This window comes from Coffea arabica, chromosome 11e, assembly GCF_036785885.1.
Source record: "Coffea arabica cultivar ET-39 chromosome 11e, Coffea Arabica ET-39 HiFi, whole genome shotgun sequence".
NCBI lineage: Eukaryota > Viridiplantae > Streptophyta > Magnoliopsida > Gentianales > Rubiaceae > Coffea > Coffea arabica.
In genome coordinates this window covers 54,628,533-54,648,291 of record NC_092331.1, presented here as the reverse complement: position 1 = coordinate 54,648,291, position 19,759 = coordinate 54,628,533, and the positions used below count along the sequence as shown (strand labels likewise).

The window sequence follows — 19,759 nt, the reverse complement described above, 5'->3', positions numbered from 1 at the left end:
TTCATAAAAGGTTGTTGAACATCCTTAACCTACCAAGTGTTTTGATTTAGATGCGACTCAGGACAACTTCTTGAATCAAGTAATTTCTCGAAGGTTAAAGAGCAATTTTTAAAAATATTAGTCCAGATTATACATGATCTAATTCTAAATTCAAATGTATATTTGCATAATTAGATCAGGCCATACTCATTTGGATGTGCATCATTACAGTTTTGTACCCATTATAGGAAGCAAAAGAAAAGTTTCCACGGACAAAGTTATACATGCAGAAAACAATAAATGTGCTTTTGGAGGCAAACCTTAAAAGATGATGGTAAAGCCTCTCAATCTGACGTAGAAAATGACAACAAATTAACAGTAAATTAGTACACCCAAAATTACCCAAGATAAGGTTCGGTTTGGATTGTTACTTTTTATGAAAAAGATTCTTGAGTTTTTACAGAATATTTTTTTTATCTATTTTTCAAGTACTTATTTATCTCATATACATTACATCTCAGAACTGTGTTATAGTTTTTTTTTTTTTCCACACAGAGACTTTTCAATTGCATTTACGTATCAGCTGTCAAGTTTGCAAGTTTTGGTATCAAAAATTGCTTGCAGAAATTGGGATTAGATGTGACTTGAAAGAGTAAACTAAATTTTGCTAAAGAAATTGGAGGGACAAATTTCAATATGCTTGGAAAAAAAAAAAGGGACAGAATTTGGATATCTATTTGTCTAAAGGAGAAGGAGAAGATATGCACGTCACTGATAACAGCTCGATCCTCATCAATTTTTCTCTTTATTGATGACTTGAATTTCTTTTGGTAGCAACCCTATGCAGAAACTCAATGGTGATTTGCTTTCTCAATCAAAACAAAAAAAAAAAAAAAAATTTAAAAAGAAAAATTTCCCATGTTTCCCCATTTTAGACAAAAAGAACAGAAAAGAAGCTAAAGTTGGCGGTGGAATCACCAAAGCTGCAAGAAAACAGCTGCTGCCGACTGCTCAGATTGGTTTCTGTGATCAATCAATTTGATATTTTATTTCTTTCCACCTATTATTGGAAGCACGTGTACATTATTCAATGAACAATAGAATAATAATATAGGAGTAATTAATCCTCTGCTAATTTAATTTCTTTATCTTGTTTGTCCCTTTCTTAAATCCCACAAGAAGGATTAATAAACATTATTATTATTGAATGGTAAGTAGATACAACTGAACCTATGACGCAGCCTACTCAACAAAACCATGCAAATCGCATTTTTTATTTTATGAAAACCCTTTCATGTTTCCTACTATTCTTCTTCTGTACCAACCCAGAGGTATGAAGTGGAAGATTATGCATGCATTCATTTCTTGTTAGTTATTGGGAAATATTTGCAGAAAAGTGTGCTTGAACGCTTCATTCATGAATATGGTGTAATTTTGCACAATGTACTGTAAAGATTCTTGAATTGAATCTTGACATGTACATTTCTTGCATCAAATTCACTATAATTTCAGAAACCTCCCTTGAGGTTTTTAACTATTTCATTGGCCTTCCTCCAAATTTTGAAGATTACACTAACCTCCCTTGAGGTTAATTATCTTATAACATTAAGGCTCAACTAATAATTAAACAGTGATATTAGAAGAGAGAAGAAAATATGATTCCACCATTGTCCTTTATTTACTACATTATTTAGTTAATTTAATACCAACGCGCTCATTAAAGAAAAGCACTAAAATTTACTATTTATCATTAGGAATTAAATCACATATAGCATTAAAAAAAAAAATGTCATTCTGTATTTTGCGCTTAATGAAGGATCCAAATTACTCTTTTCAGTTACATATATATTATCAAATATGACCAACAACAAATAATTAAAAAAAATTTGCAATTAAAGATTCTTGAATTGAATCTTGCTATGTACATTTCTTGCATCAAATTCACTATAACTTTATATATAAGGGAGTCCAATAAATCATAAGGGGATTAGTTTCTTGACTAATTGTGCCCTCCTACGTAACCTTTGCTTGCCACATTACTTTCTTGCACTAAAGTGTTCCCAAAAGCTGAAAAATATTAACCAAGAGAAGCATGTTAAATTATCAACCGGACGTCTAGAAAAGATTCCAAAATCGAAAGCCAGTAGTGATTACTTCTTGTGCAGGCTTCTTTGATCGTTCCAGTTGTGTGGCTCATGTGCTCCAACCTGTACATATGAGCACAAAATATTGTTATCTTATTTTGTACCCTCAAAATTTCTTTATACCCTCAAAATTATTATACTAACACATCTTCTTTTACTATTACGTCATCAATGATCAAATTAATACTATTAAACTCATGTAGGAGGTCCTTCAAAAAAAAAAAAAAAAAACTCATGTAAGAGGAGTAGTTACATTTTCATCTCAAGATACATAAACAATGAGTGATTGAGTATTATTTAAAATAATTATCGTAACGTTTTTGTGAAGTAATGTGCGTGAGATAATAAAATAATTAAAAATATAAAAAATATTGAAAAATGTGTTTATAATATAAGAGAAATAATATCCAATACTATTATACTTTGCTCATAACGGTTCTTATAATTTTTTCACTTTTCTTATTTTATTTCAATATTTTGGAGACCACAAATGAAGATCACTCATGCAATTCCCATTATATTTATCAATTGGAAGAATATTCAACCCAAAACTTTATATGTGAACCATGTATTATGTAGTAGCCACTTTGCAAAAATTGGATGGCCCTTTTCTAGTCAATTTAAATCTCAATTGACTAAATAGAAAGTTCAATTGAAAATGATAAATCTCAATTGGCTAATACAATAGACCCACACATTTCCTATATTTTCCCGATATTTTGTTCTTTCTTAGAAGATCCAATACTTGTAGGGATCTTTACAAGTGCTGAATTTAACACTAATTAATACTTTTTTTTACACTAATTAATACTCATGTCATTCTAATTTATCACCAAGTGTCTAGTGCTATATTAGAAATACAGAATATTAATAATAATGAAACTCCACTTTTTGTTAATGAAACATTTCGTATTATCCATTTTTTTCATAACTTACAACATGACATAAATTGCTATTAATAAAATTTAAGTGTCAACAACATCACTTAATGCAAGGAGAAGGTTGAGTATGATAAGATGGAGGAATTGTTAATCAATGTCTCCTATTTAAAGGAAAAAAAAATCGCTTGAAGTAAAATTGGGAACTTTTAGAATTACAATTATTTTATTAATGCTACAAAAAGTTGCAAAATTAAAAAATTAAGATGGGTCCCAAAAATTTTTGCTGTACTAATGATGACTCATTATACTCTGGCTGTGTGGAAGGGGCCGCCAAATTGAACTTTTTTCATTGCCAAACAGTCAGATCACACGCACAGCACGCAGTAACAGTAACTATACCCCACTCTCTCTTTCCTCCGTCAACCGAACAAACAGAAAAAGAAAAAATCCTCCCATTCTATTCTCTCCTTTTCTTCTGGGGCTCTAACAAAAGGAGAGAGAGCGATTTCTACCCGATTCTGAAGGAGAGGTTAGGCGATCTCCGCGGCAAGGTTTCAGAGGGAAGGATTATTGGTATTATTTATCAATAGAGAGAAATGGGGACGCTTCAGACATGGAGAAAAGCCTATGGTGCACTTAAGGACCAAACAAAAGTTGGACTTGCCCATGTTAATAGCGATTTTAAGGTACCCTTTTAAGATTTATTTGATGGGCTGTCGTCAGTTTTCTTGATTGATTCATCGGAAGTAACAAATTTTGGGTTTTTTTTTTCTTTTATATAGGATTTGGATGTGGCGATTGTTAAGGCTACTAATCATGTCGAGTGTCCACCCAAAGAAAGGCATCTTAGAAGTGAGTTGTTACTTATTAACACTTATATATATTTTTTGGATTAATAGATCCGATTTTTGGGTTGAGATTTTTGTGGGTTTTGCTTTAATTGAGGAGAATATGTGGATTTTTTACATGGGTTTTCGATTTTTCGAGCAATATGTCAACTTTCCACTTGGGGTTCGAGTTTTTGGGACAAAATGGAATGTTGGATATTTTTGTGGGGAAATGGAGTTTTTGCTTGCGGCTTTCGAATTTTAGCCTTGGCCTTGGCCTTTGGTGAGAAAGGAAAAAAAATAATTTTGGAACTGGGGTTTGGTTTCTGAGAGTTTGATGGATTTTTTTGAATTTTTAGTTTGAGTGTTTGCTATTGTTTGTGAGATTCAAAATGTCTGAACTGCTGGTTGGACTGCTGTGCTTTGGCTGTTTCTTTCAGAAATTTTGCTTGCCACATCAGCTGTTCGACCGCGTGCTGATGTTGCATACTGCATACATGCGCTTGCTAGGCGATTGGCAAAGACGCATAATTGGACGGTATGAACTTTTCTGCTGATAATTTAAATGTTTTAGCTTTGTGTGATCATTGTATATTGCAATTTTTCATCATGCTTTTAGCTGAGTATTGCAGTTGACCCTTTCAGTAGCGTTAGTTGTGCTTTTGACTGTAATGTGGAGTTGGGTAGTTGTTATTAGTTTGATTTACAATACCGGTGTGCTCAAAGTTTGGAATTAGGTAGTTATTATCAGTTGATTTAGAATATCAGTGTGCTTAAAGTCTAAGTATGTTAGTTCACTGGTGAAGGTGAACCCCCCCCCCCCCCTCTTTTTTTCTCTTACTATGCAAAGAAACAAGAGTTGCATTTTTTGCTGATCAAAAGTGAGTGAATTGTCAAGGTCCCGGTCAAGTCCAGCACCCAACTGATCTTTTATTTGCTGGTGTTGCATTTGATCAGTGTTTTGTCAGACCTTTACGAAGGGAGGGGAAAAGAAGAAGTAGGGAGGGGAAGGGACTGTAGAAAGTGAGACTAGGCCCTATCTATGGCGAGTAAAGAAGACTATTAACTACTAGAGTACATCCATTTCTGGATACCTTGTTCAGGTTGATATCTTTTCAGTGTTTGAGCTTTGCTTCCACAAAATTTATTCATGGATAGTAGTCATTCTCTTTTTGGTGGGCAGATGGGCTGTGGAAAAGGATACTCTAATATGAGTTCAGCTGTATGATTCTCACTTCATTTATGCTACGTATCTGTTCAAGTAATGGTTAAATCTAAATTCATTGGAGTTATAGTCTTATTTCCCTAGCTAAATGTAGTTTGACTGGTTGAGGATTTGACAATGCAAAGAATATTGTTAACCCATTATCACTTTGACATCTTGTTGAAGTTCAGTTGTGGTCATTGAGATATCATATACTGTTTTTATGTATTAGCTTTACAGCCTTTTTTCGTTTGGCTAATCTGGCCCATGGCTAATAATTCTTCTTCTTTGGTATGTTGTTTGTGGAGTCTTTTGGCGTTTAGCTTAATGGCATCTTGTCAAGGAACAATGATTTAGCTTGAAGGTGGTCAAAATTTTCAAGTGGTTGGAGTCTGTTTACATATGGTACATAGGACAAGGAGTTTTAAGAAAATTGATTCTACATTCCATTTCTTCCATGTAATTTTCACTTTGAAGCATCAAGATATGATTTCCTTGGGCGATTGAAAGTAACTTCTTTTCATGTATTGCGGTTTTGGGCTGTGCTGATAGTTGTCTCACATCTGATTCATTCTCTTGTAGTGCATATGTTGCTGTGGTAATATTTATGTTTATAAACTTAAAAAAGTATTTTAAGACCAAAGTCATCACCTTCTTTTGTTGTTCACTGGTCCTGCATTTCTAGGTGGAAATGTTATACATTGCCAACTGTACGTAGAGATGAAAAATGGGTGTGATTTAGTGTCCATTTCTACTTAAAGCAATTGAAGTCTTTTTATTCTGTGAATCTACAGTAATTACCTCTAGAAGGTATGATATCCCAAAGACCTGGTGGTGTGATCGGAAGAGATCTACACTGTAATGGTCTTAATCCATCCAGATTCCAGTGTGACTTATCAAAAAAGATTTAGAAAAATAAAGATAAATTAAAAATACAAAAGAGACTGAAGAACAGTGTGTTTGAGAGGTTTGTGTTGCTATTATTTTGTTTATGGACAAGATTTTTGTTTCATTGGCTTGGTTAGAATGATGTCTTGTCTGTTAACAGTCTTTTTCTGTATTAACAGGTAGCATTGAAGACACTGATAGTTATTCATAGGGCTTTGAGGGAAGGTGATCCTACATTCCGGGAAGAACTTTTGAATTTCCAGCAGAGAGGACATGTACTACAAATGTCCAATTTCAAGGATGATTCAAGCCCTATTGGTACTGAAGGATACCTTTGTCTATTATTTCCCTTTGTTTTTATGTCCTTTTTGATGAATGTTTGTTTAACTTATGTTTGACTATAGATTCATTAATTTTGAGTGTTCTAAGTTGATCCTGGTTTCTTCTATTCTTATTTCTCTCTCTAGCTTGGGATTGCTCTGGCTGGGTGCGCACTTATGCTCTCTTTCTGGAAGAGCGACTTGAATGCTTTAAGATTCTCAGGTATGATATTGAAGCTGAGCGTCTTCCTAGGCCAGCCCAAGGACAAGAAAAGGTATGTGGTTCACATGATGATCTATTATCTCTTTGCCTTGTGGTTCCCCTTCTCTGTCTGTGTAGGTTTCTAATACTTAAGGGAGCTGTTATGATTGCATTTCTTGTGTCTGAATGCAGTTAGACATGTTTGAGAGAGAATAGGCAATTTGTTGCTTGTTTTCAAAGAATATTTGGTGCCTCATCTTAATGAGATCTCTCTTTTGAGCTATCAAGTACTGTGGAAGTGTTTGATAATTAAAATTTCTTTGTTTCAATTATGGGAATTGTTTCAGTATTGAAGATCTGTTTGGGGGACTATTCTATTTTAGTAGAACCTTCTGAGCGGATGATATTTTCAGCCTCAATCAACTCAAAGAAAAGATTCGACTACATGAGTTGATGCTAACTTGAATCTAAGATGACAATTTCTTTTCCTGTATCTTTTTCTTTTGGCTCTTATATTTTTGCAAAAGTGATTCAGATGTTGAGGCTTTTTTCTTTTTATTTTGGCTCTGTTTTTTCTCTTTCTTTTTTCTCTCTTTCTTCTGCAATAGGGATTCAGATGTTTCTCAACTATGTGATTTTGTTCTGTGGGAATAGTGAGTAATACAAGATAAAAGTATGCTCAGACTTTTCCTTCTTCACAGGACCAAGCCTTGATGTATAAGAACATGTGATGTTTGGTCGACTGAAAGTTGTGTTTATTGTGTCTTAATTCTTGGGTGTTCAAATCATTTTCTTTGCCCTTGTTCCCAGGGTTACAGCAGAACAAGGGAGTTGGATAGCGAAGAGCTTCTAGAGCACTTACCCTCTTTGCAGCAGCTGCTATATCGTCTTATTGGATGTCGGGTAGTTTTCTGACTCTTTAGAAGATAGTTCTTTTTTTTTAATCTTAGTCATTTTTTACTGTCTGTTTCTGTAGCTGCTCTTTTGAAGATTTTAAATGTCTAAGAGCCATAGGTAACTAAGACTAAGAAACTGTTTCATTTTTCAGCCTGAAGGAGCAGCTGTCCACAATTATGTAATTCAGTATGCCTTAGCTCTGGTACGTTTTATCTTAGTGTTTTAGCTTCTGTTAAATAAATATGAATTTTCTCAATTTATCCTGTTTGTTAAAATTTTGTCAAATTTGCTCCAAAATATAACTCGAGACTCTAGTCACCAAGAAATTGAAGAAATTAAAACTGTTTTGGGGTAGTGTGAAGAAAAGTATGGTTGAAGGAAATACCTTTTCTATCTGTAAAGTACCATGCTTCAGAAGTCCGCTCCAGTGGAATTCCTCCCTATGGTACTCGCACTCTTGTGCTTTACGTGGGTATAAACAGATAACTGATTTCAAAATTTAAATTAAAATAGACTGCACCTGTGCTGGGAAACATTGTCTATTGTTGAATATAGCAGTTGAATGGGATTTTTTCTGTATATTACTTATGGTTCATTTGGATATATGTTTTTCCCAGGTGCTCAAGGAGAGCTTTAAAATTTATTGTGCTGTAAATGATGGGATTATCAATCTTGTTGACAAGGTGAATTTTTTATTGTGCCTTTGAGATGTTCTTTTGACAAATAGATTCTCCTTATTTTTTGCCCGCTAAATCTTTTTCCTGAAATTCCGTCAGTTTTTTGAGATGCCTAGACATGAAGCAATTAAAGCCCTTGAGATATATAAAAGAGCTGGGCAGCAGGTGATGTTTCTGAACTTAACTTGGATTTTGTTAAATTTGAAAATTTTCATGTTTTTTTCAAAGTTGTTTGGAATTCAGAGGATCTTAGCTGGCATTAGTATCACTCAATGAGCGGGATCTTTCTGCAGGCAGCAAGCCTTTCTGATTTTTATGAAGTTTGCAAAGGGTTAGAACTTGCCAGGAATTTCCAGTTTCCTGTGTTGCGAGAGGTAGAAGTTTATACTTTTCTTTCTTGAGTAGGTATTATTATAGTGATAAATTCTTACAAAGGATCCCAGCATGACGTCATTTTTTGTCACCAGCCGCCACAATCCTTTCTTGTGACGATGGAAGAGTACATAAGAGAAGCACCAAAGATGGTGTCTCTTCCGGCGCAGCCCTTGGTCAGTATGCTTGTTAAATGTGCAAATGGAGTAACTATAATCAAAATAACATTTTTTTTGCAGAGAAGTTACTTTCAATGATTTGTTGTCTTCAGGAATACCCAGAAAGACTTTTGTTGACCTACAAACCCCAGGAAGAACCTTTACCTTCTGAGGAACCAGAAGTCGTGGCTGATGAACCTAAGCCAGTGCCTTTAGATGATGCTGCTGTCTCAACTGCTGCGGTTGCTGCCCCATTACCCCCACCTGCGAACAAGTTGCATACTGATGATTTGCTGGTAGACTTATCCCTTCATATGTTTTTATACAGTCACTAATGTTCATTTCTTATTGATGAACTCACTGTTTCCATTTCTTCATTTTTTATATGACGTTCTCAGGGTTTAAATGCCATTTCACCTGATGCATCTGCTATTGAGGAAAGTAATGCTTTGGCTTTAGCCATAGTTCCATCCGGTATGTAATTTCTGCATAGTTTCTCCGATGAGCTGTATGTCTGAATTTTATTGCTTGTTGAACATATGATGCATGCCAATGTAGGTACGACAGATTCTAGTTCTGCTTCAATAAAAGACTTTGACCCAACAGGATGGGAACTTGCCCTAGTAACTACTCCCACCAGCAACTTATCGTCCTCCCAGGAGAGGCAGTTGGTATGCCTTCTGTACTGTTACTATTCCTTTCTGTAGCAATGTGATTCCAAATCCATGGATTAGTTGGGTGAAAGGTTGGTTGTTATTGTATCCTGTACCATAGTTGCTGGATATTATTTGGCTTTTATGACATATTTTGGACAAGTTAATCAGTTCTGCTGTCTAGAAACAAAACGTGAGGTCTAATGATGTCTGTTACAAACTTGGTATTTTAAGTCAATATAAAGTACTTGCAGATAAGAAAGGGAAGATTATGGAATAAAGCACCTCTAACTTGAGCTCCAATTTACCTGAAATGACTATTGTTGCTCGAGATTTCTTTGTGATGTCCAATGTTGATAAAGATAGAAATGTCAGCATTAAGCTAAATGGCTTCTTCTGATTGTGACTTGAGATTATTGATTGTTATCCAATTTGTAAAAGTTGCATTCTGCAAATTTTTTTTTTTTTGGCAGGCTGGTGGATTGGACACGCTCACGCTCAATAGTTTGTATGACGATGGAGCATATAGAGCCGCCCAGCAACCAATGTATGGAGTACCTGCCCCCAATCCGTTTGAAGTGCACGATCCATTTGCAGTGTCAAATAACATTCCTCCTCCTCATTCAGTTCAAATGGGTGCTATGCCTCAGCCTCAGGCAAATCCATTTGGTCCATTCCAACCTGTCTATCCACAGAACCAGCAGCAGCAACACTACATGATGAGCCAACAAAATCCCTTTGGAGATGCTGGTTTTACTGCATTTCCTGTCAATTCTGTTGGGCATCCCCAGACAACCAATCCATTTGGGAGCACCGGGCTTCTATAATACAAAATGTTGCCGATTCGGCTTAGTTGATTTTGGTACATTTTGGAATGGAGAGCGGAGTGTGGGCTTGTGTATTTTATCCACATGATAGTATATGATTTTGCAGCTTGTGTTGAGAATGTAAAGGTAGTTGATTGATAATGAAGATGCTACTCTTTAGATAGGGCTGATTACACGATTAATAAGTGCTAAATTATCTGTGCCAATTGAATTAAATCGGTTTATATTATTGTTTCATTCGTGTAAACGTTGTTTGCTTTGCAGATGCTGAATAATTTGCTCAGCTAATTTTGTTAACCTTTACATAAGAGAACTTTTTGTGTTGAATGAGATCCGTGGCAATTTAATATCAGCATCCTTGTAAAAAGCTTCCTTTAACACAGTAAAAAGTCTGCTACTATAAAAAGTCTTCCAATCAACTTGAACCAGATTTGTGAGCCAAGATTTTCTTTTCGCCGCCCACAAAAACTGAAATACCAAGATAAGCCTCAAACTGCAGTCTCCTAACTTGTGACTGCAAAACACAAGATACTGGTTAGTCTCTTGAGAGCTCTCACAATAGATCATGAGTACTAGCTTATGATCAAATAGTTCTTAGCTTGTCTTTTTTGTTTTTTGGGCCTAAAATACAAGATAGCTTTTTATCATACAAAAAAACTATATATTATTGTGGTTACCAAGCATGAGAGAGAGAGAGAGCTTTTTTAAATATGAAAGGATTACCGAATTGAAAGGAGATTATTTGAATAATGTGTTTCGAGCGTGTTTGGATTGGAGATTATTTCAAAAATAATTACTGTAGCACTTTTTGTGATGTAATATATGTGAAATAAAAAGATGATTGGGAACATATAAATGTGTTGAAAATTGTGTTTGTGATGCAAGTAAATATGTGTTTGTGATGCAACAGACTCTTCTCTTCTGCACGTCAAAATAAATAGTAAGCAATATTATAAAATCCATTTTCCTTTTTAGTCAAGAGTGATAAACTAATAATAAAGCAAATATGGTCCAAAATTGTTGAGGACTTAGACGAGTGAGTTAATTAATTCACCATCACGTCAACAAGTTCTCTTGTTTTATGTGTAGACTGGCTGATTACTTGCAAAACTTGTGTATGTTTTTCAGGTTCCATTGTAAATGCTAGGCCTCCTTTGTTTTAACAGTGAAAGAGGCCTATAGGATGATAACTAATACACACTTCACTCATCAAGGATTAATTTTCTATACACTGTTCGATATACTTTCATCATTGGATGCATGACACATAATCTAAATTTAAATTTAAAATTCGAATTTTACATATGTGTCATGCATTTAAACATGATGATATACACACTATCAGTATATATAAAATTAACTTATAAATCAATAAATTAAATTTTTTTTTTTGGGTGTAGGAAGATTGAACTCAGAGGGAATTGGACTTGTTGGAGTACGAGCAAAGTAGACCCTAAGTAGCATTTTGTCCACGAGATGTCATCAGACTTGTTTTTGGAGCCCAATTTCTCAAAATCTAGTATCAGCCCTCATCGTTGAGAAAATTGGAAAGGATTCTAGATAGCCTACTAATGGACTTTTAGGGTTGAGTTGTCCATATTGTCAAAGGCCCAAACATTTGCAAATCATCTCTCTCTCTCTCTCTCAATTTTAAAATTGAACGCTATATGAAGACAAAGCAAGACAAAGGACAAGTTAACTAACGAAATTTGATGACTTGGAAACATTCTTTACTTGAATAGAGGAGAAAAATGTGTTGAAACATATCACCTCAATATACATGGAAGTCATAGAACTTGAAAATTACAGATAAGGCCAATAATAAATGGAAAAAAAAGGAGGCAGTAATCTCCCATTGAACTCAGATACAATCTAAACATGACTCAATTGAAAATAGCTCTACCCCATCATCCTTAGAGTCATCAATCTCTTTGGCATATACCCTCTTGTTGGCTTTCAACCTATAGAATTTTGCAGAACAATTAGTAGATCAAATTTGCTACTTTCAATAATGTGAGCAACCAAGAAAAGCAGTCCAATTTTCCCCTTTGTCCGGGAGGAAGCCAATTTAGTCCATCAAGGCAAAATTGAACTTGTGAATGATCGAAACCGAAAGGGTTCTTGAAATTTCTAACCAAAAGAATGCATTAGTAGTGCTCCCCACGCTCCATGGAGCTTGATCAAATAAAAGCTGACGGATTGTTCATAAGTGCCTAAGCCATCCACCATGAAGGCAATATCGTGGAGCTGGCAAAAACACTCAAAATTGGGATCATTTCTTGAGGTTGTTCTTAATTTCAGCAAATCCACCAATGAGGCCCTTAAGTCCCTGCCCTTATTAGGCTTCGATAAAAAACTATTATCATTGAGAAAATCCATGTGTTGTGTATTTCTTGATGCCATTTATTTTCCTAATATCGTTTTAAAGAAAAAAAAGCATGAGAAACTTTAGAAGTAGAAAACGTATAAAGACCTTCTCAAGACTCTAATATACGAGAAATGCCATATTTCATTTCTTTTTTAGGTTCGATCATCATGGGCGGACCCAAGTTCTAACAAAGATACTCATGGTTTTTGCTTGTTGGATTGAATTTGCATTTTTTATTTAGTGAAGTATCAGAGAAGGCCGAACGAGCCAAAGTTTTTTGGTGGACATCACTTCTAACTCTATATATCTTTTAATGTGCATAGGTCAATGTCAACCTTCATTAAGAAGAACAATTAATTGGACAAGTTCCTAGAATAGTAGAATATTCGGTCTAAGATTGACAAAGACGCTTGACAAAATTAAGGTTACACCTTACGTGCAATTTGCAAGCATCAAGAAGCAGCTGGAAGGAATTTCCATCTTGGAGGAATTTCAAAGTGATTAATAATTCACTGAAGGGGAAAAGTATCTTGAAAATTCCCATTGAAAAGATGCAAGAAATTGTGAAGGTGAGAGGTAGCTTCACAAGCATGTTTTAGACTTTCCATTTGTACCTTTCACTTCACTCTTCTCGATCTATCTGGTCACTAGACAACAAAATGGAAAGAGCTTTCACATATGACAGATTCAGAATTTTATTGATGGATGAAACTGGTCCTTTTTCCTTAACCACCGGCCTTTGGCTGGTGGCCACCACCAATGCATTAAAGTTTGATGGGTGGGAGACAAGAGTTCAAACCTTGCCTCCCACCAATTTGTCACAATTAAATGTGGCATTGCTTAAAAAATTTAGATAGGTGTGTAGTGCACCGTCTGGTCCGATGGTGATTCAGTTCTTTTTGGGTTACCCCAGGACCTCTTCAGGCCTTCCCCTTTCCCATAGTGTAGGAAGCTAGTGTATTGACAAAAAAAAAAAAAAAATCCTTTTTACTCAACTTTTGTTTCTTTTATCTGCATTTTGGAGCTGTTGACGTAAGCTTGCCTGCAATGACATGTTTATAGGTGGAATCTCTACGAAATAGAGTATTAGGATAACTTATTTGTGCTTTTTTTAAAAAAAATTAAAAAATTGTGTTTTTGTTTAGTTTGTCCTTTTAGTGTCTTCTGGACTAGGTCAGTCTGATGCTGAATGGACTTTTTAGTTATCTAATAAGTTGAAATGTAAGCTATGAAATTGAAAATCTTTAAGAAAAGTAGCAATTAATATTAAGGGAAAACGGTCAGTTTTATTCCTCATATTTCATAAAAATATTTTTTTCATTCTTCACTTTTAAAATGAAACGAATTCGTTCTTGACATTTAAAAACTAAAACTATTGCATCTCTAAAGTCAACTTTCAATCTGAATCCAACCACTCAATAGCCCGATTACAAATTTTGGAGGTATAATTGATAGATCACTTGGTTAACTCAACTTGATATTCACGTGAATGAATCCAAAAAAAATTATATCATAAAAAAGAAGGATTAATCTCTCTTACATTATCATTGTATATATTGACGGGTCTATATCCCTGCTATATCATTTTAATTTTAATTTAAATGCCAAACTTTATATATGTGAATGTGATATACATCTAGACTTGCAAGTATATACATTAACAGTGAATGAAAAGATTTACCCAAAAAAAAATCCTACTATTCCAATATAAAGAACGGCCTTTTCATGCTACACTTTTTTTTTCCTTTTTTTAGTTCAATAAATGTTGTGTGAATGTGATAGAGTTGACCAAGTGATCCATCAATTCTATCATCGAAATTTGTTATCGAGTCATTAGATTGTTTGATTCAGATTGAAAGTTGGGTTCAGAGATGTAATAACTTCAAGTTTTAACTGTCAGGATGAATTCACTTCGTTTAAAAAGTAAGGAATGAAAAGAATATTCTAAAGAAATGTGAGGGATGAAACATGTCATTTTTCCTAATATTAAATAGATATTTTTGCTAAGAACCCTTTTGATAGCACTCCAATTATCATTAACAATTGGAGTGTCATTAACAAGAAATAGTGCCATTTGATAATTATCATTTCTACGTTCACCTCATTCATTTGGGACTACAAAGCTAATATTGCAAAACCAAAAATGGTCAAAAAACTAGTTTCTTATCTTTAATTTTTAAGGAAAATTAGAAAAAATTATTAGCTAAGAAACATAACCTCAAATTAGAAAAAAAAAACACCAAAAAGAAAAAAGAAAAATGAAAATACTTTTTTTTTTGGGAAGAGGGGGGGGGGTTTATAATTTTAGTGGGCGGGTAGCATGCAGCTTTTTTGAGAAATGAAATGCAAATCCAGTGTTTAGTTATCACAAAAATCCCAAAAATCTTGCTTAGATAGTAAGTGTTGCGAAAGTATCTGCATCAATTGACTTGTAAGGTCTCAATTAAACTTAATTTTTTTTTATATCAGAAATTAATTTGTTCATACAATCCAATCTCTGTAAATTATTTCGTATTGTTTTAAAGTGAGCAACAAGCGTGGACCTGAAAAGTTATCCCTGCGGAAATTAATTATTGATTTATGTTGAAACGGAATTCCATCTTTATCCAACTCCAACATACCAAATGATGACGGTTTTCCAAACACGCCTTTTCTACCCCGTGTGCAAATGTCATTTGTCAACTCAAATTCCGGCGTTTTTGGCACAGATGGACCTACGCTTTTACAAGGGTAAACGCCACGCTTCCTATTTGCAATCATGCCGTTTCAGATCTTTTCCCTTTGGCTGCAAAATGATTTCTTTTGTTTCACATTCTATGGATCCAAATTTGATTTAGATGATTTATTATTATTTTTTCGCTTGTTAAGTTATTCCACTGTCTTGATTCTAAGTTGATGTTTGAAGTTTATACTAACAAAATAAAATGAAGCATTTTCGAAGGTTTAAATACAGCCAACAAAATTTTTTCCTTTTTTAAGTCGGTGAGGTTAGAGATTTTATAGATCTCAGAAACCAGATCTAGAAGTCAGAATATATTTTTCTTTGAACTTGAAACAATTTTTATTAGATTTAGCTTTTCGAAAATATGCACACAGATTTATTAAATTGCAGTGATATTTTTCTGATGGTGGAAAATACTCTTGGAGTTCAATATTATAATTAAGTTTACTATTTTTTAAATCTATTTTATATTTATATATCTGTGTCATATTCAATGTACTTGTTGCTATTAGTGTAGATATTAGAATGAAATTATCCTTTTTATATATATATAAAAAAAAGTACAACCAGCGTTAATATTACCAAATTGGGACCCTACCTAAAAGAATTTTAGATTTTCTCAAACAAATAAATCTTATTCTCTTGTAGGACAAAATATCTTTAGAAAAAGTATTTTGGCAAGTGGATGACATTGGATGAATTATAAGTTGCAAAATGAAATTGCACCTACATGTAATTTGTTTGAAGGTTAAGTATATTTCTTAATGGTGATAATGGTTTATAGTAGTTTAAAATTATTACAATTTAAGGACTCAAAACACTTATTTCACCATCTAAAATAAATTTAATCTGAGGATACAATGTTCAAAATGGACTATAAAATCTCTCAAAATTTTTAATGGGTTTAAAACCATCAAGACTGTAAATTAACATGGCAAATGACTTTCTTTCAAGTGAAAAGACGTGCTAGCATGGGATATCAATGCTTCCAAGGAAGCATGGGATATAGGACAATTTAACCATCATCAACATCCAAGAATTTATCTTTACTTGAAAAAGTAGCAATTCTTCCCAACTGTACGTATGATCCAAAATAACACAAAAAATTTTACTTCACCATCTATATCTAATAGATTAAAGGGATAATTAGCCATTGGTTCTTTGCTTCTTGGCCTAAATCGGATTTGATAACTTCGATCAAGGGTTAGTGTTATTATTGGCTATAACCAAAAAGGGTCCCAAATTTGATAAAGATGTGGTACATTTGTGCAAGTACTAAGCAAATTACAAAGGCATTTATTTTATAGTTTTGTTGGATGATGTCTTTGGCACCACGCAAGATGGGTAGATGATGATCATTGGGTCCTTCATTCAATGGATTCTACCCAAAAATTACTTCTTCTATTTAAGTAATTTAATTAAGCTGTCTTTTTTGAAATTGCCATTCATGTGGGAAGCTATAAAAACTAAGACCATTTCAAAGTTGCCTTGCATGGGCCTTAACAGAATTGTATAGAGAAGCAAAAAAGAAAGATGTAATGTTAATTGAGATTAAGGTCCCATCTGTTTTTTTTTTTTTTTTTGGAGTTTTGATTATTTAATTATAAAGAATCAATGCATGTAGGGAAAAAAAAAAGAGAGAGTTTAGACCAGACCTAGTTTGGTAATTAAATCATGGAAGTAAATTGCCAATACAACTACTGGCTAATATTACATTTTGGCAAAAAAAAAAAAATTATGTAGTTTTCCATAATTTTAGTTTCATAATTGCATATTATGCATTACTTTTTGTTTTATCCTCCTCCTTTTTTTTTTTTTTTTTTTGCTCTTATGTGGATTACTAAGAAATGAGCTTATTTTTTAATTAAATGCAGAAAGAGGAAGGCTATGTCATATCAAAATACATATATATCATACATTGAAGGGAGATATATAAAATTATCCTTTACAATAATTTACATAAAAGTTGTTCAATACTTTGGAAGAAAGGGGGCGAATTTCAATAGAACTTTGTCTTTGCTAGCCTTTATGCTAGCCAAACGTACCATAACATGGATGGAATGGAAGAAATGTATAGCCTTTAGCAATCAAAGTAGTGATATTGAATACTAAATCACTATACATGATCCAATAAATTCATAGAATCTAAAGCATTTGGAAGAGGGAGGAATAAAGTGAGGTTATAGATAGTGAATTTACAAAATACCCTTTTTTTAAAATTTCTTTCTTCCTACTTTTTGCTTTTTTTTTTTTTTAAAAAAAGAGGTTTGTGGGGATAGTTTTTCAGGCAACACTGTATAGTATTAGGGCTTTGGTTTCGAACTGTATCCACCATGAAGAGGGTATATTTGCTAAGCATGTGGCAGCAAAAATTTTATTGCTCAAATTCAGAACAAAGCATATGTTGCAATGATACGATTTTAGGCAAAGTACAATATCTAATTGCAGCAATATAATGACTATCACAATATTTTTATCCCGAATCTTATTCCATGTGGCCAGTGGCATACTTAAAAACTGAAAGTAATAGTTAGCAATGTTCTTCCACACAAAAATCGTTTTTTATTGGAATTTGGATTATTAAATTCAACAACTTATTATATAGACTTAGTCAATACATGTAAATACAGTTAATCTTATATGCACTAACAGTATATATAATATCACGGTTGGATGCATGACACATGAGTAAAATTTGAATTTTAAATTTAAATTTAGATGAATTGTTATGCATTCAGTAGTGACAATGTATAGATTGTGAGTGTATAGAAAATTAATATTCTATTAGACAATAAATTCTGTCATTTCTTAAAACCCTAGTAGCTTTCAATACATAACTCCTTGTGGGTTGAGTTTATATCAAAATTTTGACAACCCTTAGAAAAATAATTGAAGTAAACGAATTATCTTCTCCTTATTAATAAAATTCAGATTGACAAACATAATGATTTCCATGTTGTTTTAAATAAGCTTGAAAATTGAAAAAGCCTCGCCAACCAACCTGGATTGAACTGTTTGTTTCATTTAATTAGTTTGAGTGGCCTTCACAAGGGTGGCTGAGTTAGGGAGACCTTCAAATTATTAGTGCTACCACACACACAAAGAGTTTGTACTACCATAATGAATATTTTAGTACAAGTACGAATACTAATTTCAAATCAAAGCATGGAGTTCACAGATTCAACTAATTGGTACATCAAAATATCAAAATAAATAAACATTACATAAATACATTGTAAACACACACACACAAACACATGCATCAATTTTGTTTTTGCACTAAATTGCAAAAGACTTTGTTATTAGTACTGATATCTAGCTAATAAAAACAAACATTTTCTTGGACACTCCTATGTTTGTTTACAAAACCTCAACTAATACAATTTACATGCTTTTAACGGTCTTATGAATAACTAATTGTGAAATCAAGGATCAAGACGAGAAATTACTTCAGTAGATTTGTGGTAGGTAATACATGAGATTCAAGAAACGGATAAAAAAAGAGAGATTTGAATCTAAAACCTCTAGATCTTGGAACCTGTACCTTAATCACTAGACCAAGATTTTCACGACCAATATACATTACATTTACATATCGAAGAATGGCACAAGTAATTTAAGAGCTAATCCTGTCTGTGTTCATCAGTGCATAACTTGTTGTGGCTAGTATCTATTTCATGAATTGAATGAATCCCAAAACATGAAAAACATTATAAAAAAAGAAAAAGAATGGTCGGAGTGGCTGCAAATTGAAAAGGTATGCGGGAGAGCCAAGTTTTTCAAAAACCAGTACTGAATAATCTCATTCATATTAGTTCCTTGTAAAACGCACGGATCTGGAATATGAAAATACTAAACAAAAACAACTTTTTTGATTATTGACCAAAACACAAAAGAAAAAGAGAAGATAGACAGATATGATGAGCTCCAGCATCTGGCATCCTCATGGGTCCAGTACCTTACTTTGGGTGGGGGCCCATAAACCCATTTTCTTGGTTTGTGGGCCCCGTCATTTGATGCCCAAAAGGAGAAAAATACAGGGTGGAGCGGGCAGGGATTTGCAAAGCAAAAGGTGGTTTGGATCCAAAGTTATTAATTCTCTCACTTTCCGGGTTTCATTGCCTATTTGCCCAACCACTAATTGTTGTTTTTTTTTTTTTTATATTAATTGCATAAAAAAAACGCAACTTCTTTTTGATCTGCCCACAATATGCACTTTTGTTAATTAAACAAATGCTCCATTCTTAATTAGACTAATCTAAAGTATATCTTTTTTAGTTGTTGAATGTGGGATGGTTTGCAAATAATTTTTCTCAAAGATCACAAAAGATCAAGATGCTAGTAACCTTCGCATTTCACAATTGAATCAACCTAATTCTATTTTTTTTTTGTGATCACAAAATAATTGATCAATACATGCAAATTACATTCAACAACACCACAATATATAACCCATAAATCTTTATTAGAATAAACTCACATTTTGTAAATTTGACTCTAGAGCCTCTAATAGGTATGATTTTTTTTTCTTCCAAATTTTCCCAAGAATTAATATTCACTGATTTTTTTTCTCTCTAGCTTTTCTTTAATTTCTTTTAATTTCCAATCATGTCACTTCATTCTTTTCTATAGATTGAAGT

General features: G+C 33.5%; 1 protein-coding gene across 1 annotated transcript; it reads left to right on the top strand.

Annotated features, from left to right (window-relative positions):
- The first annotated feature begins 3,433 nt into the window (after positions 1 to 3,433).
- Positions 3,434 to 10,276, top strand: LOC113719138 (putative clathrin assembly protein At2g01600). The gene is made up of 15 exons (XM_027244217.2): positions 3,434 to 3,690; positions 3,787 to 3,856; positions 4,272 to 4,369; positions 6,103 to 6,241; positions 6,391 to 6,518; positions 7,256 to 7,348; positions 7,494 to 7,544; positions 7,960 to 8,025; positions 8,119 to 8,184; positions 8,313 to 8,393; positions 8,487 to 8,567; positions 8,663 to 8,845; positions 8,948 to 9,023; positions 9,108 to 9,220; positions 9,676 to 10,276. The coding sequence occupies exons 1-15, from the start codon at positions 3,601 to 3,603 to the stop codon at positions 10,027 to 10,029; spliced, it is 1,689 nt and encodes a 562-aa protein (XP_027100018.2). The 5' UTR covers positions 3,434 to 3,600; the 3' UTR covers positions 10,030 to 10,276.
- The last annotated feature ends 9,483 nt before the right edge of the window (positions 10,277 to 19,759 follow it).